General features: G+C 55.9%; 1 protein-coding gene and 1 non-coding gene across 2 annotated transcripts; one reads left to right on the plus strand and one right to left on the minus strand.

Annotated features, from left to right (window-relative positions):
- Positions 1-337: 337 nt before the first annotated feature.
- PPP1R32 (protein phosphatase 1 regulatory subunit 32) lies at positions 338-7,986 on the plus strand. The gene is made up of 13 exons (XM_032641284.1): positions 338-692; positions 860-977; positions 1,240-1,393; positions 2,634-2,762; positions 3,354-3,417; positions 3,847-3,959; positions 4,364-4,423; positions 4,535-4,621; positions 4,991-5,104; positions 5,189-5,283; positions 6,915-7,079; positions 7,591-7,682; positions 7,889-7,986. Exons 1-12 carry the CDS (start codon positions 374-376, stop codon positions 7,667-7,669), a joined length of 1,497 nt encoding a protein of 498 aa, XP_032497175.1. The 5' UTR covers positions 338-373; the 3' UTR covers positions 7,670-7,682; positions 7,889-7,986.
- Positions 7,987-11,940: 3,954 nt separating this feature from the next.
- Positions 11,941-12,013, minus strand: TRNAG-CCC. Its single transcript has one exon. It is a non-coding gene; the product is annotated as a tRNA-Gly (tRNA).
- Between the last annotated feature and the right edge of the window lie 10,589 nt (positions 12,014-22,602).

The raw sequence follows: 22,602 nt of genomic DNA on the forward strand, positions 1-22,602 counted from the left end.
GTAAGGGTGGGGCCAGCTGGGTGGTTGGGCCCCACGAGAGCTGAGCCAACTTCTAGTGGGAGGTGGGCAAGGCCGAGGGACCCTAGGGAGAGACAAGGAGCCTGGGGTTGGGAGTGAGCTTCCCAGCTGGGGTGGCCAAGAGTTCTCAGGGTGGGCGATTGTCGGGCTATTCCGTTCCCAGAAGAGGGCACATGGGGGCAAAGATCAGGGGCTGAGGGGTCGGACACCCTGGGTCTGAATCCCGGTTCTACTACCTGTGATGAGCTAATCCTTCACCACTTGGAGCCTCAGTTTCCCAGCTGTAAAATGGGGGAGGGGGGTTGGTGATAAGGTGTGAGGAAGGTGAGATGAGACACAGGGTACACAAGTGTTGATGATTACTAGTCCTTTCTTCAGTTTGGGGTGTGGGTGTCGGTGGAAAGGCACAGACCTGGGGGAAGGGCCGCTGTGTGGGCTTCCATCACCTCCTCTGTGGTCTCCGCAGCCTGGGCCTGGGGCAGGCTCGGGGCCCTCGGGCTGCCAGACCTCTGGGGCGCCTTGTTCTTCCCTCCTAGGCCCCCTGGGGGCCCTGCCGCACAGCATCATGATGGGGAAACTCCCCCTGGGGGTTGTATCCCCTTATGTGAAGAGGAGTTCGGGGGGCTGCACGGACCCCCTGGAATTCTACGCCACCAGCTACTGCACAGCCTACGGTGAGGGCACCTTTGTGCAGGAGGCACGTCCAGGGCACGGGGCAAGAGTGGGGACGCCCTCCTAGACCCCTGGTGCGGGCGGATGCTGGTCCTGCCTGGGGAGCCCTGGTCACTGCTCTGCCGCTCTGCTGACCCTGAGTCCTGTCTGCCTGCTTCCCCTCTGGCAGGTCGGGAGGATTTCAAGCCCCGCATGGGCAGTCACCAAGGCACAGGCTACAGATCAAATTACCGGCCCGTGGTCTCATGCCAACCCAATCTCGGTGCCCTGGACAACCCGGCCGTGGGGTACAGTCGGTCCAACCCCTGCTCACCCCCTGCCCTCCCAGGCCTTAGCCCTCAGGGCCATCGGACCTCATCAGACCAACTCCAGACTCCGCGCGTGGGGTCCGGGATCCTGGGGGACTCAGGGCCTGGTCCTCAGCATGGGCCCCAAAGGCAAGCAGACTCCCGAGGTTGCTGTGGGAGGTCTAAGGGAGGTGGAAGCCTCCAGGGGACAAGGGGAGGTGGCCCTGGTGGTAATGGCTCCCTGCTCCTGCCCCACCCTCAGGGAACAAGTCTGCAACAATTTCCAGACAGTGACCAGTCAGAGCTCCCGTCCCCTGGAGGTGCCTGATGGCAAATACCCACTGCCCTGGAACATGCGCCAGACCCACCCTGGCTCCTCTCGGGAGAAGGCCTGGGCAGCCACCCCCACCAGGGAGGTCAGTGCTGGGCCAGGACCAGGACGGAGGGGGACCCTAGCCTGGGGCAGAGGAAGGGCTAGAGGGTGGACAGGGTGGGGATCCCTCCAGAGGGTGGGGCTGCACTGCCAAGTGTTGGTCAAGGCTGAGATGACTGGGCCTGGGGGAGCCACAGTGTGGGCTGGGGTCCCCTCACCTTTATCACCTTTGACCTCGCCCCCATCCCCCATCCCCTCCCCCTCCATATCCATCCCCATTCCTGTCACCATCATCATCTCTACCATCCACACCTCCAGTCCTGTTCCCTCCGCACCCCAACCCCATCCCCTTCCCCATGATCTCCCCCATCCCATCCACATGTCCACGCCCACATCACCATCCCCACTGTGGCTGTCACTTTCACTTTTGTCGTTATCATCCCCATCTTCATTTCTGTTATTGTGTGACCATCATCCTTATCACCACCACCACCAGAATGGATGCTGCCATTCATTCATTCAGGCAACCAATACGTTCCAAACACCTCTTCGATTTCTGAAGGTGATAAGTGCTGGGAAAAAAAAATACAAGAGGCAAGGACTGAAGCAGAAGTGAAGGAACTGGACCTGCAAGTCAGGAGGGTCAGAAAAGAGCTTACTATGGAGACGTTAGACAAAAACTTGAGGGATGGGCTTCCCTGGTGGGCAGTGGTTGAGAGTCCGCCTGCCAATGCAGGGGATACAGGTTCGTGCCCCGGTCCGGGAAGATCCCGCGTGCCGCGGAGCGGCTGGGCCCGTGAGCCGTGGCCGCTGAGCCTGCGCATCCGGAGCCTGTGTTCCGCAACGGGAGAGGTCACAACAGTGAGAGGCCCACGCACCAACAACAACAACAAAAAAAAAACAAAAAAAAACTTGAGGGACGTCAGTATTCCTCCGGATGCAGCAAAGTAAGGGAAGAGCATTCCAGGCAATGCAGACAGCAAGTGCAAAGGCCCTGAGGTGGGAGCACCTGATGGGAGGAGGGACAGCAAGGAGGTAGGTGGCTGGAGCAGAGTGAGGAGCTTAGGTCCTTGTGGGCTGCCGTCAGGACGTGGGATCCTACCCGGAGTGCAATGGGAATACTGCAGGGCTTTGAGCAGAGGAGGGATATGGCCCAGCTTCATCGTAAAGGGACCCCTCAGGCTGCTGTGCAGATACTCTGTAGGGGTCAAGGGCAGAATCAGAGTCAAGAAGTGATTGCCATCCCCTCACCTGGAGGGTAATTGGCTGCTCCGTCCTCCCAGGTCAGGAAGGTCCATTTTGACACCCAGGACTATGGGCCCCAGGCCATCAAGGGGCTGGAGCCCAAGGAAGTGCCCTTGCTCCACCGACAGCAGAACAAGGGCTCGCTGGAGTGGGAGGATGCCCGACACGTGAGTGGGTGGCCCCGATGAGGGCCTTGGGCCGGGCAGAGGGGCCGGACCCACCTCCTCCGGCTTCCTCGAGACAGGTTCTGTGCTGACTCACCCAAGCAGCCAGCTCAATGTGGGCTCAGGGCACACACACTCACAGAGACTGGGGCGAGGCAAGGACTTGATATTTGGTATTTCCAAGGCAGCAGCAAAGTGGTCCTCACGGGCTTCCTTACATGTATCTTGGGATTTAATACCTGAGTCCCCTTCTCTCCCGATCCCATCCAGCGCCCCAGTGCAGTGTGAGCACCCAGTCCCTTCCACCCGCCTCTCTCCTCTCTTTGGGCCCCCCCTGCTCTGGGTCGCAGGGGCTCTGGGTCCCGTTTTCCATTCCTGGAGTCCAGCGTGGGGTATGACTTAGTTTTCATTGTCACGGAGGAACTGTGCTCTCCTGGTGGAATTTCTGGCACTGTGATGCCTGATGAGTGAGAGGTTTGTGTGGGAGCGTGCAGGTCTACTCAAAGCAGAGACCCGGACAGCCAGCACTGCCCCCACTGCCTTTGGGCCCTGGTCTACCTTGCGTCCCCCATCGCTCCACTCTTTGTGCTCCAGGGCCCCCGCTTCATGACTTCCGAGTATAATCCCAAGTATCTCAAGGAGCCTTCAAACCAGCCAGGTAGGCAGGAGTGAGTCTAAGCTCAGGCCTCCCACTACACCTCCCTATTCCCGACCCTTGGGAGAGACCCCCGGGGACCCCAGAGCTGGCACAGGGCTAAGGAGGCACCAGCGGAAGACAGAAGGACATATCGGCAGCTTGGGGAAACCATCTTCCCTGGACTGACCTCTGTGCTTTAGGTCTGCTGATCTCCAAAGGACGGCTCTCTTGCTTAGGAGGGCTGTTTGAGGTTTGCCCTTCCCTTTGCTCTCCTCTCTTGCTCTCTGCCCTGGACTCTGGAGTTCCCCCGTTGCCCATGATCCTGGCTGCTCCGGCCTCCAGATCCTTGGAGCCAGCTCCCCCCACACCTACTGGGACACCGAGCCACTGGTGGTCACATTGGTGGGGCCTGCTTGTCCCAGGCCACCACAGAGGGGCTGTCTTTTGCAGATCTCTTGCAGAAGAAATCAACTGGGGCCAAGGAGGAGACTGGCTTAACCGAAGCTTCCAACAAGAGCCCCATCATCTTCCAGCCGCCCTCCCAGGTCCTCCCTGGGGACCCGGTAAGTCAGGCTGGGCCCCACTAGAATTTCAAGGTGATTGAAGCTCTCCAGTCTGGGGGCTTCTAGCTTTAGAAATGTGTATATATGAGCTGCAGAAACCTTTGCCGAAACACAAGATGAAAGAGCTTGGGCGAAAACCACTACTTTGGTCCAACTCCCCCATTTTCTGGATGAGAAGACTGAGGTCCAAAGAGGAAAAGCAGCATAGCCAAGGTCACTGAGAGTTCAGACAAGAGCCCTGGACTGCTGGTTCCCTTTCAGCGTCATGCCCTCCCCTCCCTTCTTCCCAAACTCTCCCCTTTCCTTTGTAAGTCCAGTTATACCCATTTGTGCTGAGCCCTTCTCTGTGCTCAGGACAAAGGAGCAGCTGGGCAGCCCAATGCTCCTCTGTGGCCTCTTTCCAGGTCCTCCTCCCCAGCCGGAGTGTCACCAAGTCAGACTTTCTCCCCATGACCCATCCTCATGTAAGCTGAGCCAGGGTTGGAGGGGAATGTCTGTGCCACAGCCTGAGGTCCTCCTGTGGGGCAGTTGGGATGGTGCCGGAAGCTGTGCCAGGGGCTGCTTTGCTGCCTTAGGGGGATGAGTTCCTGCCGGTGCTGGCCAGAGGCTCCGGGCGGGAGACCGGCCTCAGCCGAGTGAATGAGAGGATTCTGAACCCCAGAGTGAGTGGCCTCGGGGGGCTCCCCTGTGTGTTCTGAGAAGGGAACACTCAGAGAGGAGGAGCCAGGGAGGTTTCTTGGGCCCGGTGGCATTTGATCCAGGCAGTGCAATATGGGAAGAATCAGGATATTTGGAGTTGCAGAGGAAGGACCCCTGGGTGGAGGGGGGAAGGACCTCTGGGTGGAGGGGGAAAGGCCCAGGGGCTGGAAAGTGAGGGGTGTGTTCAAAGCCGTGACTTCAGTGGGGCTGGAGGGGGACGCATCTTGGGGCTGGGGCGGTTGAGGCTGCATGGGCCTCTGCCTGCCTTCCCTCCATCCTGCTGCCTCACCCTGGCCCCCCGGCCACCCTTCTTGTGATTCTGTCCCTTTCAGGTGCCCCCTTTCGGCCCAGAACCCAGCAGCATGAACCACTGGCAATTCCAGCCCCCACAGAGGATGCAACAGACAAATGTGGCCCTGCTTGGCCGGGAGACCGTGGGGAAAAAGGTAAGGCCTGGGGTACCCAGCCCCTACCCCTAATCCCCACCCCCTCCTGACCTGAGAAGTCCCCTCTCTATCTCTCCGGTGCAGGAGCCCACAGGGTTCAGCCTTAACAACCCCAGCTATGTCCGGAGCCCCTATGACCCTGACCTGGATAATCGCTACCTGACCACCTACAACAAAGGGTGAGCCCCTCTTCCCTACCCACATCTGGGTCTGTGAAGCCGACCCATTTTACAGACAGGGAGACTGAGACTGCGAAAAGTAATGAGCTCACAGTAATGAGTGAAGAAGGCCAACACCTGATTAATGGGGGTTCCCCCAGAAGCAGACCCCAAGCCAAGGAGTTGGGTGTGAACCCTTTATTAAGGGTGTCAGGGATGGGGGTAATGAGGTGGGGAAGGGATGGCAGCCAAGAACAGTGTATTATTAAACCAGGTATCCCATGGGGAGATGCTAGAAAACAGTGCAAAACACACAACTCAGAATCATCCCAGCCAAGGAACGAGAGAGCTGGGGTATTCATACCCCACACCCATTGATCCTTGGTTAAGGGCTGTCCCCAGGGGTGATATTAAATCCCAGGTACCTCCTTGCTCCAGTAACCCAAGGGCAGCTTTCCCAGAGATGCAGTGCCGGCCACTGGTGGGCAGGGGAGGAATGAGGGAATACAATGGGGTCTATGTGGAGCAACAGGGCATCTGCTAAGAGACCACAACCAGTCCATGGCAGGTGGGCTCCATGCACTCTCAGAAGGTAAGCTCTGTGCTGTGTGAGCCCTGGGCAAGGAGTGAGTGTCCTGGGCATCAGGGAAGGCTTCCAGGAGGAAGTGGCCCTAGAGTCATGGGGGAGGCTACCCAGGCCAGGACTGGGTGGGGAGGGCATCACAGGAGTGGGATAATGGAGGTGTAATTCTCAGGCAAAAGCCTCCCCTCCTGGCCTCTGTCATCTGTGTGTCAGCCTGTGTCATCCGCGTCCACACTGCTCCCCCCCAGCTCCTCCATCTCCCAGGAGGATTGGAGCGAAAGGCTCCCTCTTTTGAATGGGGACGCTGAGGCTCAGAGGGTGGAAGTGTTGCCTGAGCCTCACAGCAGATCCGTGATGCTCCAGTTCCCGTGGAGGGCAAGGGGGAGGGGCGGAGCCTCACTCTGGGAGTTGGGGGACAACACTGTGTTCCTGCCCCTCCCCAGGCTCCCGCGGACCCTCAGGCCCAGCCATCTCTCCTTCCCCCGCCTGCCTGTCTGGGTTTCTAAGTGCTCAGCAGGTGTCAGGCACACCCTCCTTCCTCATGGGCCCAGAGCCCCAGGGGTTGTAGTCACTGATCTTCTCATGTATCTCTCCGCACCCCCTTTGTAAACTCAAGGGCTGGGCCCCCATCTTGCTCATTTTGGCACCTTCAGAACCCGGCCCAGTGCTCAGTGAAAATTGGCAAAATGGAAGAAAACGTCAAACGCCTAGAGAGAAATGGAGGCGACGGGGTCCCCAACCCCCATCCTCTCCCATCCCCCGAGACATTCACAAGGCCAGGGAGGGAGGCGTGGCATCTCTTAAAAGTCTTTTACACTCCAGAGTGCTGTCTCAGCCTCAGGGGTGGCACCGAGGAGGGGCGCCCAGCTCAGGGGCAGCGTGAGGGCAGGCTTCCAGGGTAAGAGGTGAGTGAGTTCCTGGCAGAGTGAACAGCGTGGGCAAAGGCAAGGAGGTTGGAGGACCTGCAGCAGTCTGTGCTCCGCTGGAGCCAACATTCCTGCCGGAGAAGCGCAGAGAGGCTGCCGAGGACAGAGACCAGCTTCCCGCCAGCTACTCTTCTGTGTCGTAGGTACTTCGAGAACATCCCCAAGGGTCTAGACAGTGAAGGCTGGACTCGAGGTGGCTACCAGCCCCAGAAGCCCGGAGGCTATGCCTTCAACCAGCCGGTCACCCGCCTGCAGGCCACCCCCAACCCCACGGAGAGCCTGCGGTGCCTGCATCCCCATGTGGGCAGGTAGTACGCCCCACTCCTGCTCTGTCCTTTGCTGCATCTAGGTCTTTCCCCGGCCTCTCCTCCCTCCTTCGTCTGTCTTCCATCTGAGAGGCCCATTTCCTCTCTCTGGTTTGTTCATTGCCTCTTCTGCCCAGCGGGGCTGCTGCCCTCCTCTGCCCAGCGACCCCTCCCTCTGCACGGCTGCCCCGTCCCCCGCCGCCCCAGTCCCCGGGGCGCTCGTGTTTCCTCGCATTTGGCCAGCTCCCACCTGCTCCCTGCCAGCTGTGGGGTGGGTTGTGTGGGGACAAAGCGGAATGACTGTGGCTCTGCCTCTCTCTGACTCCTTTCTGCTCAGTCCAATTCCTCAGAAATCCCGTTTGTACCAATAATGGCCCAGAGCTGGCCGGCAAAGACTCTCTGTGGCTTGGCCGTCCCGGCTGAGCCCTGGCCCCGTGCAGAGGTGGGGGCGAAAGAGAAGGTCTGGACTCGCTGCCCCTACCCCTCCCTCCCCTGCATCCCCTCCTTCCTGCAGGACCCTGGTCTCTGCTGACCCCTTCTACCGAGCCACACCTCCCGGCAGCCACGGCAGCGGCTTCGCGGTACCCCTCTGAGCCTGAGGCCTGGGTAAGGGGCCGGGGGACCTCCACCCACAGCTGCTCCCGGGGCAGGGGTGGCCATCGTGGACCAGCCCCCATCCTAAGCCCTGGGTCAGGCCAACCCTGCCCGGGGACCCCAGCCCCAGAGCGGAGGGTGGGAGATCAGGGGCGTCTCGAGGTGGGGAGAGTGCACAGACCACCGGAGCCCCTCAGGCCTCATCTCTGTCTGCACAGGTTTGCCGACCCCAGGGAACAGGAGCTGGCTACTGTCCCTATTCCCACACCCTCCGGGGGGCTCCCCGGCTACTTTGCTAATGAAATAAAGAGCAGTGCGGCAGAGCAGTGTCAGCGCGGTCAGAGGGGGCTGGGAAAAGAGGGGTGAGGGTGGGGAGTGGGTGCAGGGCTGGAGGGGCCAGGTCTGGAGTCAGGGAGGCCTGGTGGGACTCACTGTCATGCTCTGGACAAGGCACCTTGCTCTTGAGACTCAGTTTCCTCTCCCATGTAGGGGTCTCCGAGGACCTGTGCTAAGCGGTCCATCAAGTGTGGAAGGGAGGAAGTCCCAGGGAGGGACAGGCGGGCCAGAGAGGGGGAGGCGGAGGCGGGCGGGAGGTAGGTCTACAGCACGGGGCAGGGGATCAAAGCAGGACAGCCGGGGGCCTTCTGGGTTTAAAGGAGAGGGGGGAAGATTCCCCTGGCCGTCTGGTGGTTAGGTCTCCGCACTGCCCATCTTCCAACTCAGGGGGGCGCGGTTTGATCCCTGTTTGGGGAACTAAGATCCCACATGCCACGTGGCACAGCCAAGAAGTTAAATAAATACATACATACATATATACCCACACACGCATACATACATACACACACACATACATACACACACGCATACATATACACGCATGCATATATACACATACACACCCACCCACGCATACACATATACATACATACACACATACATACACGGACATATACACATACATACACTCATATACATGTAAATAAAGGAGAGGGGAGGACAGCCGGGCAGAAAGGGTCGCAGAGATCTCTCTCCAGAGATGGATGGAGGAGGGTCCGCAGTGGATGGAGTCCCCGGACACCGACACTGGGAGGGGTGGCGGCTGGTCCCGAAGGCTGGTGCCCCAGTGCCTTTCTGAGAATTAGAACAAGGCTACCTCTAGGCAGACTCCCCCATGTGAGCACAGGACCTAAAGAGCAAAAGTCTTAACGGAAAGAGAAAAGCCTCTCTTTCTCCAGGTGTTGCAGCCTGAGACAGGGGCCCTCAGCCGCAAGGCGGAATCTGGGCTGCCTCTCAGAGCCTTCCGTCACCTCTGCCAGGTGCTTTTGTGCAGTACACAACCGTACGACTGTGCGCTGTGGCCCTGCTAGCACCAGCCCCTTATTATATAAATGAAGAACCTGGACCCAGAGAGAAGGGTGCATGAGCTGCTTGAAGTCGCACAGGACAGAAAGGCAGCAGCCGCCCCTGGCCGGGGATGTCCCCTGCACCTTGCAGCCCAGCCCCGCATGCAGGAGGGCAGACTCAGTGGTCCAGCAGCTGGTCCCCACCCTCCACCTCTACCCCTGCCCCTTAGTGGGAGTCTGTGGAACAGCTCTGCTGGCCCTGGGGCCTGGCTGTACCCAGCAGTCTTGAGCAGCAGGTCTGGGGGCTGTCCAGGGCCTGGCTGGGGCTCCATGTGGGATGTGGGTGGCTCCAGCTGGCCCCAGCATTGGAGGAGGGGCGGAGGGGACACAGAGTGTCTCGACTATGAACCCAGCCAGACTCAGGACCCACCGACAGCCCCACAGACTGGGGGTGCAGCCCGCTGGTCCATGGCCCCAACATCAAGGGTAAGTGACCAAACCAGAGACTTGCCAGCAGGGCTGGGCCACAGTAGTGGTCTGGCCATGGTGAAGTTGGGGGAGAGGGAGGGGGTCCACCAGCGGCTCCTGCCCACAAGCTCACACACACACAAAAGCACACTCAAACACAAGACACACACAGACCTCTGAAGACACGCACACACAAACACATACAGATGCATAAACGCCAACAGGCAACTACACGTAGATTCACTAACACAATCACACATAGAAACATATGGAAACACAAAACAGACACGTACACAAACACACCTTCCCATAAACACCCAAGGTGCTTGTGCATGCAGACCCATAAACACACACAGGCAGACCTACAGACACTTCATAGACCCAGACATGCAGACACACAAAAACAGATGTACAGAGACCTCCAGGACAGACGTGAGCGTGCATACACGAGCACGCCGCAGCCCGCTCCGTTTCACCTTTCCATGTCCTTCCCCACCAGTGTCTTGCTGCAGCTCGTGTTTCCTGCTCACCCTACCTCTACCGGCTCAACGAGGGATATGGTGTCAGGGACACTGGTGCCAGATGACACCATCTCTCCCCCGCCCTCCCCCATCGTCCTGCACCCAATTTCCAGGCCAGGTGACCTGGGGCCACCTCGGGTTGTTTCCTGAGCTGGAGCTGTGGACCCCACCCCTGAGCTCCCCTTAGCCCCTGCCTTCTCCCCCTGCAGCTTCTCTCCCAGGCAGACCATCCTGGCCTCCCTGTTTGGGTCCTGGGCTCCAGCCCAAGGGATCGTTTGAAGACAGGGTGACCCAGGGCGTGGAGTGGCAGGAAGGGGGTCCAGGAGGGACCAAGGTCAAACCTAGGTGGTTCTAGAGCCCCTGCCTGGTGCAGGACACAGATTTCCTCATCTCTAGGAGAGAAGGCTGACACAGAGGTAGAGCGACTCGCCCCAGGTCACACAGCCAGTAAGGAAGTCTCCTGGTGGGGGCGTGAGTGGACTCCAAGTCATTCCGGGCTTCCTGACTTTTGCTGTTCCCACCGAGTCACTCAGGGCAGGACCCCTCGGTGAGGGAACTCAAATGGGCAGAGTGGCCAGAAGTGGGCACCGAAGGAGGCAAGGCTGGGGGCAAGGACCCCGTGGAGGGGCCAGCCCAAGGCTCTGCCACGGGGGTGGGAGCCAGTGAGGCTGAGAGGCGGGCATCCCCGTGGAGGAGGCAGGTTGGGCAGGTTCCAGGGGCCTCGCTGACCTTATTACGGGGCCCTTCTCTGTCCCCCTCCTCCGTTATGAGGCTCCGAAAGGGCACAGACGTGTCTGTCTTGTTCACACTGGACTTCTAAAGCCCAGGGTGGTGCTGGCACCTTTGCAGGTGCTCAGTAAATATTAAATAATGGAGTGAATGAACGAACACATGAACGAATGATCTCTGCCTGCCAGTGGGGGCACCAGATGTGGGTTCTAGGTGCCACCTGCGCTGTGCCAGGATGTCAGTCACCCAGGCTCCCTGCATCAGTGCAGCCCAGCGGCTGAGACCCTGTTGTGGCCCCAACCCCTCGCCCGGATGCCGTGGCTGTGGCCCTCGGGACCCCTGTGCTTTGCCCTCCAGGCCGCCCCTTCTCCCTCTGCATGTGCCCTGTTGCCCTCCCCTCTGGCCCAGCCTCTGACCAAGCCCAACCACGCTTCCCTGCCGTGGTCTGAGGGCCCTGCATTCCAACCTTGACCCCCGGCAGGTCCCACGACCACGGCCGGATCAGTGCCAAGCAATCCTCTGTGCGTCACCAGGGCAGGAGCGGTGGGCACGTCTCACCCTGTGGCCACTTGTGTTACTGAAACCCCATGGGAGGGACTGGCCTTTGCCATATCACTCTCCTTTGTGCTGTCAGGTGGAGAGCGGGAGATGTGGCTTCATTTTCAGGGGCCCGTCCGCTCACGCCTCTGAGACTTGAGCTTCCAGTCTTGCCCCAACCAGCATCAGCCTGGCCCCCTTTCCTCGCCTGGGCCCAGGCTGTCTGCAGGGAGTAGCTGTCCAGGCCCGAGCTCCGGAGTCAGACTGCTTGGGTCCAAATCCCGGCTCCCCACACCCTGCGGCTGCCTCCTGCCTCCAGCTGACCGTCTGAGCTACAGCTAGGAGCCGTGCCCGCCCTGTGGGCTAGAAGAGCTGCTGCAGTGATGCTGGAGCAGAGGAAACCCGAGTCCCAGATAGGAGTGGGGACTTGAAGTTGTCACAGGGTCTGGCCTTTGTCCCTTCCTGCTTGGCCCTGGACAGGCCCCTGAGGACCCTTCTCTGGGAGCAGGCCGCCACTTGTCTGGGAGAGTTTGGGTGGGCGATCCACCTGTACAGCCTTACAGCCTAACCTGGAGGCCCCGTGAGGGGGCCCTGCCTCTCTCTCTCTCTCTTTTTTTTAATGTTTATTTATTTGGCTGCGCCGCCTCTTTAGTTGCGGCATGTGGGATCTAGTTCCCTGACCAGGGATTGAACCTGGGCCCCCTGCGTTGGGAGCGCAGAGTCCTAACCGCTGGACCACCAGGGAAGTCCCGCGGGGGCCCTGTCTCTGAGGCCAATTCTCCCAGGCCCTCCTGGAAGCTGTTCCACTCAGCTGTAACCAGGCGAGTCTCTCCTCTCAGCGGGTGCCTATTGAATCTGTTCCCAAAAGCTTCCTGCCTGCCCCGCCCCCCCGATATCTTAGAAGCAGCTGTGAGGTGCACAGTGATGGTGATTACCCTTTATTAAGCCCTCACAGCCTGCCGGGGGCTGGGAACATTCCGTGGGCATCCGTCGTTTCAGCAGGAACGCAGGAGGGCCTCCCTCTGGGGGAAGTCTGGGGACACAGGTGGGTGCTGCGCTGACGGCATTGGGGTGGGGTGCGGAGCCCAGAGGGCTGATGGGATGGCAGGATGGGGACAGATGCTGGGTGCCCACTTGTGACGCACGCGGACGTGTGTGAGGCTGAGGCCTGTCGTGGCGCTGTGACAGCTGATGCTGACGGGCACCATCTGGCCTGAGTCACGTGGCGACCTGAAGATCCACCAGCTCATGGGCTTGACAACTGGTCCGCTGGGAAAAGGCATCTGTTCATGGGAACGGGAGGCCTGAGGGGTGGAGGGAGGCCCTGATTGGGGAGGCTGCAGGACAGTGGGTCTGTTACCCACAGACAGATGGAGGGCCTGAAAGTCAGAACCCCATCCCCAATTTCCTCTCTGATCATCTGGAGGGCCACCCATTCCCACGGAAATGTTCCCTGAATGGTAAATATTTTAGAAGAGGGATCAGACCCAGGAAATCCGCACCTGGGGCCTCTATTCAAGATCAGAGGAGGGCCTGCTGGGGTCTTCGAGGCGCCCTGACACTCCTTGCTTCTCAAGATGCTGCTACAGACAGGGTTTGCCAAGAAAGTTCTTTGAGTCATAAAACTTCACCCCTGGAAGGACCTTTGTAAAAACCAGGTCAGCCTGAGCCAGAGAGATGTGGCCGGTTCCCAAAGGCTCACGGCTTAGTGAGAGCACGCTTGGGTCTCTGTTTGGAACACAAGGCCTTTCCCATCACATCACTGCACTGGGGGTCTCAAGTGTGCAGCTGGTGAAAAGCATGGGGCTTTATTTTCATTTGCTGAAGAAGAGGGGTGTGTGTGTGCGTGTGTGTGTGTGCGTGTGTGTGTGTCAGAGGTCCCCAGTTAAAGAGGCAGGCCGGAAAGGTATCTGAGAAAGGCATCCTAAGAGAGAGATTGGGCGAGATCCTGAAAAAGCTGTGCTCAGGAAAGACTTTGGGAGGCTCTGGGCCCAGTGAAGTGTGGCCCCTCTGGTCCCCTCGAGTCCCTGTGGTAGGACAATCTTGCTGCAGGGGCAATGGATGCGGGTCCTCCCGCAGCCGCCGTCCTCACCTGTCCTCAGAGGGGATTCTACACAGTCCCTTCTGCTCTGCTCTCATTTCCAATTCAAAACCTGGGGTGGGCGCTTCTGCTCCCAGGTCACACGCCTGCTTCCAACCTGCAGAGGAAGCTGGGAACTCCCAGAGTCTTCAGCTTCTGTAATAGGACGTGTGGGTTCTGCCTTGTAAAGCAGTTGGGGTTCTCCAACCTAGGAGAATGCTGGGAGGCCCAAAGAATTCAAATGTCCTTCACATGTGGGTTACCATCAAGAAGAAGGAAATAAGAATTTGTGGAGTGCCTCCTGTGAGCCAGATGCCTTACACACCTGGCAGGGATGCTGCTGGCCCTTAAGGACTTTTCGTGAGACATGGGAAAACAGACCCTTCCTCTCTTGCCCTAATGGTATACCAATCTATGACGTTCCTGATGCAAACGGAGCCCCTTGGACCTGGTTCCCGCGTGCAGGGCACCACCTGTTCAGCTGTGTGCACAGCAGGTGTGGATTTCACAGGCATATACTCAGGAGCTCAGAAATGTACCTTGCTCTCTCTGTAACTGGCATCCATCTCTTTGCTTCCAGTTCAACTTAGTCCTCTTTGAATTTAAACTGTCGACTGAAAAAAAATTCACAGTGTGAGAGTTGTGAGTTAAGTTTTATTTGGGGCTAAATGAGGACTACAGCCTAAGAGGCAGCATTTCGGATAGCTCTGAGCAACTGCTCCGAAGAGGTGGGGGGGGGGAGTCAGTATATATGTGATTTTGGTGAAGGGGGAGCACATGCCACCGAGTACATGCATATTTTTTGCAGAAGGTTGCTGAGTGTCTCGTGAAGGTTACTGCTTGTCACGAGGAGCAGACGTCACCATGAAGGATTTTAGTGCTTTTCTAGATGCGAGGAGATGCAAGAAGTGGGCTCATAAAATCTTCTCCTGAAAATATCTAACTATCTGAACACCTGTTCTGCCAGTTTCTCCCAGAGCACAGAGTGCCTCATTCCTGATCTCCACCCCGAACTCTTTCAGGGGGTGTTGAAAGTCAGCAGCTGCAGTGACTCATAGTTTAATCCTTGTAGAGGTGGATGGCAAGTGCCAATTGGTAGCTGACAGAACTGTCCATTCAGGACTCAGGTCCAATCAGGTCAGGATCTGCCCCCTCCCTGTCATCTCCTTCTCCAGGAGGGCGTATACATGGAGCTTGCCGCCGGGGGAGAAGCATCCATCCATGTTGACTCCCCCTGAGATGTGGGAACTCAGTGGGCTTTGGTCATCCACACCTGTCCTCCCCGTACCTGATAGGGACAGAGTAAAGGGACAAAGTAGGTAATTAAATAGTTAATCCTACTAGGGGATTGTAAATAAAGAAGAAAGTACGGGAGACCCCTGCAAGTTAATGATCACTCAAGAAAGCAGGTTTGCTTAACCACAAAGCCAAGCAGGCTTGCTTAGCAACAAAACCGTGCAACAGAAGCATGAGACACTCCCCCAAACACTAAACCAATTATGGCATGAGACCCACTTCCTGCCCAGTGAGCTCAGTAAGTTAATGATTCCTAGGACATGCTCCTCTGGGCGCATTAAAAACAAACAAACAAAAAAATATATATAAGAGCTGATTCACTTTGTTATAAAGCAGAAACTAACACACCATTGTAAAGCAATTATACCCCAATAAAGATGTTTAAAAAAATATATATATATATAAGGAAACCTGAAATGCCATTTTTAGCATATGTTACCACCTTTTTGCTCATTTCCATTGTGCCATGACATTCCTGGCTTGACCATGTAGGGATAAGAAAACTCCCCCACCTGACATGGAAGAGGAGCTGATGATGGAAGCGTGACGTCTACTCAAGAGTGAGGAAGAAGGTGGTCTTTTCCCCCTCGCCACTTTTCCTTTGATTATAAAACTGTAGCCCACTAAGTCCTTGGGGCGAGGCATCGTCTCGCCTGCCCACTTGTGAGCCTCACAAGCGTCCTATTCTAATAAATCACTTCTTAGCTATCACTTTGTCTCTCGCTGAGCTCTTTCTGCACTGAGACGTAAAGAACCGGAGCTCCTCAGAGCCCCCCAGAACTCCACCTAGCGGTTTCACACCTGCCCAGAAGCAACTGTGACGCTCTGATCTCTGGTTGCCAGGGTCACGCAATCAGTCCTTCAGCTGCTTTACCTGGACCACATACACATCTCCTCCAGGTCCGTCGGCTTGCTCTCAGACACACCAGGTCCGCACTGGAGGTGCATAAACTTCTGGATACTCCCCCTCATGATACAGGGGTGTATAGAGGATTCTGGGGAGGGGCCAGTTCTCCTCCACTTCTACTGAGGCTTCTCCATACCGTGGAGGGGGGCAGGGCATTGTGGGAGGACTGTTGCATCCTCAGGACATACCTGGTAAAGGAAGTGTAGGTCCCCTCTGCCCTGGTGTCCCCCAAATGTACCTGGGACCTTTTCATGGCACCCTCAAGCTCAGCCCAGAGCAGGTGGCCAGGGACCCCTTTGAGGGCCAGCATCCAGGTTTAGGAGTACAGCTCTGCCCCTTCTCTCCCACCTGCCCGTTGAAACTTTATCTCCTTTCGGGTGGAATCTTGGCTTCTGTGACGGCACATCCTTCCCCACTCCAGGGCTTACAGCATCAGTTCCCTGCTCTCCAAGTTCAAAGCCAAGTTTCTTGACTTCCAAAAAATATTTCTCTCTTAAAACGGGCTCTGTGTTTCAAAGCCTCTTTTGCAACTCAAAGCCGAGGAATTGACTCTCTGTTCTGAGTTTCCTTTGGAGAGCAGAATATAAGAAGCTAATTTAGCGTCTGAATGTAGGGGAAGGGATATAAGGAAACTGCCTCTGGAGGAGCAGCAGTTAATATCTCAAAATGATAATACCCAGCTCCCGTGTTATCTCACTGACACGATAATCCTTCGAGGAGAGCGAGGAGAGCGTGATTGCAAACCATTCCAGGGCTGGGACTAGGATGAGGTGAGTGAGGCATTTCCCTGGGCACAAAATTTAAAGAAGTGCTCCCAAACTGAGGAATGTAGATCAATAGTAGTTCAATGCAGGCATTTGTGGGCTTTTTTTGTTTTGCTTTGCTTTTTACGTTTTTTGTTTTGGCTGCACTGTGCAGCCTGTGGGATCTTAGTTCTCTGACCAGGGATGGAACCTGTGCCCCCTGCAGTGGAAACGAGGAGTCTTAACCACTGGACCACCAGGGAAGTCCTGAATGCAATAATTTAAAAAATCAAAATTAATGCAAAAAACTCACGATGAACAAAATATCAAAATTTAGAATAGGGCTTCCCTGGTGGCGCAGTGGTTGAGAGTCCGCCTGCCGATGCAGGGGACGCGGGTTCGTGCCCCGGTCCGGGAAGATCCCACATGCCGCGGAGCGGCTGGGCCCGTGAGCCATGGCCACTGAGCCTGCGCGTCCGGAGCCTGTGCTCCGCAATGGGAGAGACCACAACAGTGAGAGGCCTGCATACCGCAAAAAAAAAAAAAAAAAAAAAAAAAAAAAAAAAAAAAAATTTAGAATAAAGACAGGATTCGTACTACTGATCTTTCCTTTTGCTGCAGGCTCCAATCCTGCCTATATTGCATTCACCTATTATTTCTCTTGATTACTACGGAGCTTTTTGGTACCTCCTTAAATTTTGTGCCCGGGGCAAGTGCCTCACTCACCTCACCCTAGCCGCCCTCCGCACCCCCCACCCCCGCTTCCCCCCCCCAACCCCAGCCCCACTCCACCACTATTTGGGACTTTTTCCAGATTTGAGAATTGAGGTTCTGAGAGAGTGAGTAGCTCAAGTGGGACAGATGGCCCCAGGGAACCTGTGGGAGAGAGACTTCCCATTCATACATTCAACACATATTCCTTGAGTAGGTACAAAGCAGCGAGCACAGGGCTGAGTACCACGGAACGTCAGTGAACAAGGTCCCTACCGTTGCCGAAATCTTGGCTTCTCTGTGTACCGATGCCAAACAGAAATACGGAAACAGAGATTTTGGAGGAAGAGAGAGATGGCTTTATTTTTCTGCCAGGCAGAAGGGAAGACACAGCAGGCTAGCCCCTCAAGAACTGTGCCCCCCCTCCTCAGGGAATCAGAGATTTGATATGTGGGGCTTGCAGTCTGGGGTGTATGATAAAGATCAAAGTAGTGAAGGTCTTGCATTCTTCTTCTTCCTGCATTATTTCAAAACAGTCACAGCTGGCGTCAGGCAGCCTGGTAATTGGGTCCGTCTGTCTCTGGGTTATCGCCTGCGACCTTCTATGTGACATGCAAATACAACAAGGGGTGATTTGCTACAAGGGAGTGCAGGATGTAGTTCACATAGTGTTAAAGAGTGATAGGTTCGCTTTGTGAAATACAGATCTAGTTACAAGACACTACAGATTAGTAACAGTTAAAATAAAACTAGGATTGACTCACTCTTTCAGGCCAGGTTATGTTTCTTCTCTAGCCTGTTCACTGTTCCCTTTATCTTCCTTGTTCTCATGGAGAATATATCTTGGTACAGAGGAAACAGACTTCAACTAATTCATGGTTAATTATTTATGTAATTATAATTGGAATAAGTGATTTGAAGGAGAAATGTGGGAATTCAAGAATCTGTAACACAGGGGCTTGACTCCCATGTGCTCTGGGGGATCTGGAAGGATTCTCCGAGAGAGGAAGGTTGTGAGCCAAGAAGAATGGGAAAAAGAGGGACGAGCATGTGCAAAGGTCCTGGGGTAGAAAGAAGCTGGTGCATTTGAGGAACTGAGAGAAAGTGTGTCGGACCAGGCCAATTCTGTAACAAACAGCCCTTAAGTCTAAACAGTTAAACATATTAAAAATGTATTTCTCATTTGCTTCACAGTCTAATGTGGGTCAGATAGCTCATCTCCAAGTGGTGACTCAGGGATCCAGTTCCTTTCCACCTTTAACACTGCAGAAAATAAAAGAGAGTGGAGGATTGTGTGGGATGTGGCATGTGTCACTTCTGCTCACATCCATTGGCCCAGTGCTCATTCCAGGGCCCCACCCCATCAGCCTGAGAGCTCAGGAAGAAGTGGTGGTGGGGGGACAGAAGCTGGTGACCCTCAGCAGCCCCTGCCACAGGGAGGGGGAGGAGGCCAGGCAAGTCCTTGGTGGTCATGATTGGGACCTGTGTCTGTAGTCTTGGAGCAAGACTGGACTGGCACTCGGCCACAGATCTAGGAAGGTATTAACATATGGGCAGCTGCCAGCCGTGACCACCATGGCCTCTTCCAGAAGGAAGGAGCCATCACGCTCAGAAGCCATTCTGGAACGTGGAACCTACCAGAACCATTAAGATGGTCAGGTTCCCATGCACAGCGTGGAGGCGTGGCCCAGGCCATCGAGTCAGCCTCACTCCCTTGGCCTTGTTGCTCCAGCTCCGGTGTCCTTGGAAGAGATGAAGGGGGTTGGCGGGGGGTGGGGGGGACTGAATGGAAAATGACACTCTCAGCTTTCGACAGACCAAGCAGGTCAGTCTCAGAGCTCCGGTTTCAGGGGAGAGTGATCCCCAAGGTACGTCTAGGCTCCAGTTTCTAGGGAGTCTGGGGAGCAGATGTGCAGAGGCTGGGTTAGCCTTGTGAGTTTGGCTGTCTAATGAAGGGCTCTGGGCCAACGGGGGGCCAGAGACTGCCTGGGATTTGCTAACAGGAAACCCCTGAGCCCAGATCACAGCCCCTAGGGGCCTCTTTGCTCTGCCCTCCCCAGCCTGTTTTGGGGTTCCTAGGCTTGCCTTGTGGGTTCTAGGACACCCCCAGTTGGGCAAACGCTGAACCCCAGGGCCTGGGATCAAGATCTCCAAGTAGGGCCGTCCTGGAAATCTTTGTGCTGTTTGCAGGATGGGGGCGAGCATTTCGGCATCCTAGGTGGTTTCTCTGATTTTCCCTAGCTGAGAGGCAAGGAGACATAGTAGGAAGAGGCCTGGCTCTTCAATAAGATGGACCGGGTTGGAATCCTGCCTTTGCCCCTGACCAGCTGTGTGACCTTGATCAAGCTACTTAACTTCTCTGAATCTGTCTCCTCACCTGTAGGGCAGGGCGATTTAGTACCTGCCTGGCAAAGCTGCGGAGAAAGGTAAATTAGATAACCAGTACGTGCTCAGTCAATGATAAACATCACCTTTTGGAAGAGAACCAAGATGGGAGGGGTGGGAGCCGCACAAACCCCGAGACACACACAGACACACGCACACACACACGCGCGCACACATCTTTCTTACAGTTGCAGCCGAAGGGATCCTGTTAAAATGTGTATCAAATCATGTCACTCCTCTGCTCAAAGTCCCCCAGTGATCTCTCACCCAAAGTCAAAGCCAAAGCCTTCACAGAGGCCACAGGCCTTCCGTGGTCTGCCCCCTCCCTTTCTCTCTCTGGCCTTGTCTGCTGCCAAGCTCCCCTTTCTCCCCGGGCTTTCTGTGGCTCCAGAACACCCAGGCACACTCCTGCCCTGGGGTCTCGGTATTGCCATCCCCTCTGCCTGGAATGCATTTTCCCCAGATGTCTGTCTGCTTGGTTTGCTCCCTCTTCTTCCCGTCTTTGCTCAGACGCCATCCTGCTGGTGAGGCCTCCCTGGCCACTCTGTTTTAAACGGGGTCCTCGTTCCTCCTCGTCTCTTCCTCGCTTTATCTCCTCCATAACCTGATCATTGCCTGACACACCGAAATGCGTTTTCTTGATTATCTCCACTCACAGGAATGCAAGTTGCACAAAGGCAGGGTTGTTTGTCTATGATGTTCACATTCATAGCCATCCCCAGTGCCTGGGCATACAAGTAGGGGCTTAACGTTTGTTGAATGAATACCTGAATGATGGTGAGGACTCAAGTTCTGGCTGGTGCAGGTAAGGGGAGTGGGCCATGGCACGAAGGATATTGTCCCTTTCCTTTTTGGCCAAATGAGGGAGCTGGACTAGACCCTCGGGAGATCACGAACCATGGGAATTGTGCGCATCACTGAGCGAGTTCCAGCCTCCACGCACTTTTCTGGGATTAGGGTCACCGGCTTCTTACAGACATTTAACAGAGCCTGTGATCTCCCAGAGGAGCTAAGCACCCTCCCAGCTCTCACATTTCCTTGTTGACTCTAATACTTGCAAATCCTTGCTTTCTAAGAACCTAGGAGGCCAGCATTCCATGATCTTATTCAAGTCTCAGCAGCCACAGTGGCTCCAAAGATCAGTAGGGGGGCATGGGCGGGGGTGGGGAACAAGAGGGGCCTTGGCAGGGTCAGTGGGTCAGGCGGCTGGGGTGCTTGTGGGGGCACGGGAGGGGCGACAAAGGAGACTTCTACATCACACTTGCTGTTTTCTTCCTTTTATTTATTTAAAAGAAAATAGATTTAAAGCAAGTATGACGAAATGTGAGCAATTGTCAGCACTGGCTTCTGGGCACAGGGGTGTTTATCACAGAGAGCTTTGTACGTTTTCTATATTTCAAAAATTTATTTTAAAAATACAGATTTGGAGGTGGGCAGGACAGTTATAGCTCACGATTAGGAACGGAGAGGCCGTTTTGGGGGTCCGAGGGGCCTGTTCTTTGGACATTTTTTCCAGTGCATGTGGGCAGAGGGGCTGGCCAGGGTCTGGGCCCATTCCTGGAGCTGTCAGAGCCCCTCCCTGCTACCAGGTTTCAGTTTCCTGCCTTCCTGGGGAGTGGGGAAAGGCTGAGAGGCCCCGTGCTGGGGGTGAAGCTAATTCATTAGTGACGCCTTGTCAAGGACCGGGCGCCCGTGGTGACAGTGTGATTCATCAACACGATTGCCCCACCGCCAGCCTGCGTGGGCCCGGAGCGGCAGTACATTTTACCTTCACTCACTGAGCAGGGCCTGGTGGGAGGCGAAGGTACAGCATCTACCCAGAGCAAGAAAAAGACTCGGAGAAAGGAGAGAGCTGGTACCCCGTACCCTTGAACCCAGGAAGCTCCACCAAGCCTGGTGCTGGCGTTGCAGGGGCTCATGCAGCTCCTGCCCGTGCTGGCAGAGCCCAAGAGGGCTGCCTGGTGCTGGAGCGCCAGCTCCGAACACGCGGTGAGGGGGGCTGGCTGGGCTTCCTCCTCCACAGCAAATGTTCCCTTGGGGAAACTGCTGGGGGGAAGGTGGGCAGGAGGGTGGGGTGGAGGTGCTCACTCTTATCCCGGCTGCCTGGCTGGGTTTTCCTCAGCTTTCTGGTGTCTGAGGTGACACCTTTTCCCAGTTCTCGCAAATGAGTAGAAGGGAGGAAGTTGGATTGGGGCTTAGGTGGGGTCTGGAAGGAGCTTGAAGTCCCTCTGGCTGGGGCTCAGGACTCTGCTACATCCCAGATCTGGTGTCTGGGCCCCACTTACTCTCCCCCCGGGGGGCTTCTACCTCAGCTTGCACCTTATCAGTCTTCGTTCCAGGACAGGGGTCCAAGGCTAGGTCCTGGCTCAGAGCAGTACCCGTCTCTGTGTTCACCCCATGACACCCTTTGCCTGATTACAACCACTACGGCTCTGCTCTTTCGTTTATTTATGCAACACATAGATATCGAGTATCTGAGAAAAAGCTGCCAGGAGCATAAAAAGGTACACGCTGAATAATTCCATTTATATGAAATTCAAGAGCAGGCAAAACTGATCCGTGATGATAGAGGTCAAGATTATGGTTGCCTCTGGGACTGACTGGAAGAGGCAGGGGTGAGGGAACTCTGAGTGACGGAACTATTACACGGGTGTTTACATTAGTCAAAGCTCACCAGACTGAAAAAACAAAAACAAACAAACAAACAGAAACTCACCAGACTGTATACTTATGATGTATAAGTATACTTATACTGTATACTTATGATGCATTTCACTCTATGTACAGTTTGCCTCCAGCTTTGAAAATGTTGATAATTTTCATGGAACGACTGACTACTGTGTGCAGACCCTGTGCCAGCAGGGAAGGCGACACGCTTACCGGCCCCAGGCAGCTTACGTTTCAGGGGTTGTAGTTTTCATCCTCTCCTTGCACTGGCCCCTGCTGCCTGCCCTTGGGCTGGCCTCCTTCCCAGATTGTAGTGGAGATGGGAGTGGGGGTGGGTCAGAGGGTAAGATGCTGTCTAGAGGGCTGTCCCTGCAGCCAATTACATGGTCACGCCCACCAAGGTGGGAAGGCAGGATGGAGGAGGCCTGGAGCCTGCAGACTTGACTTCCTGGCTGTACACGCTACTCACTGCGTGATCTTCAGCGAGTTGCCTGCCTAATCCCTCTGGGGCCACTTTCCTCATCTTTCTTATGGGATTAATAATG

This window comes from Phocoena sinus, chromosome 8, assembly GCF_008692025.1.
Source record: "Phocoena sinus isolate mPhoSin1 chromosome 8, mPhoSin1.pri, whole genome shotgun sequence".
In the NCBI taxonomy this organism is placed as follows: domain Eukaryota; kingdom Metazoa; phylum Chordata; class Mammalia; order Artiodactyla; family Phocoenidae; genus Phocoena; species Phocoena sinus.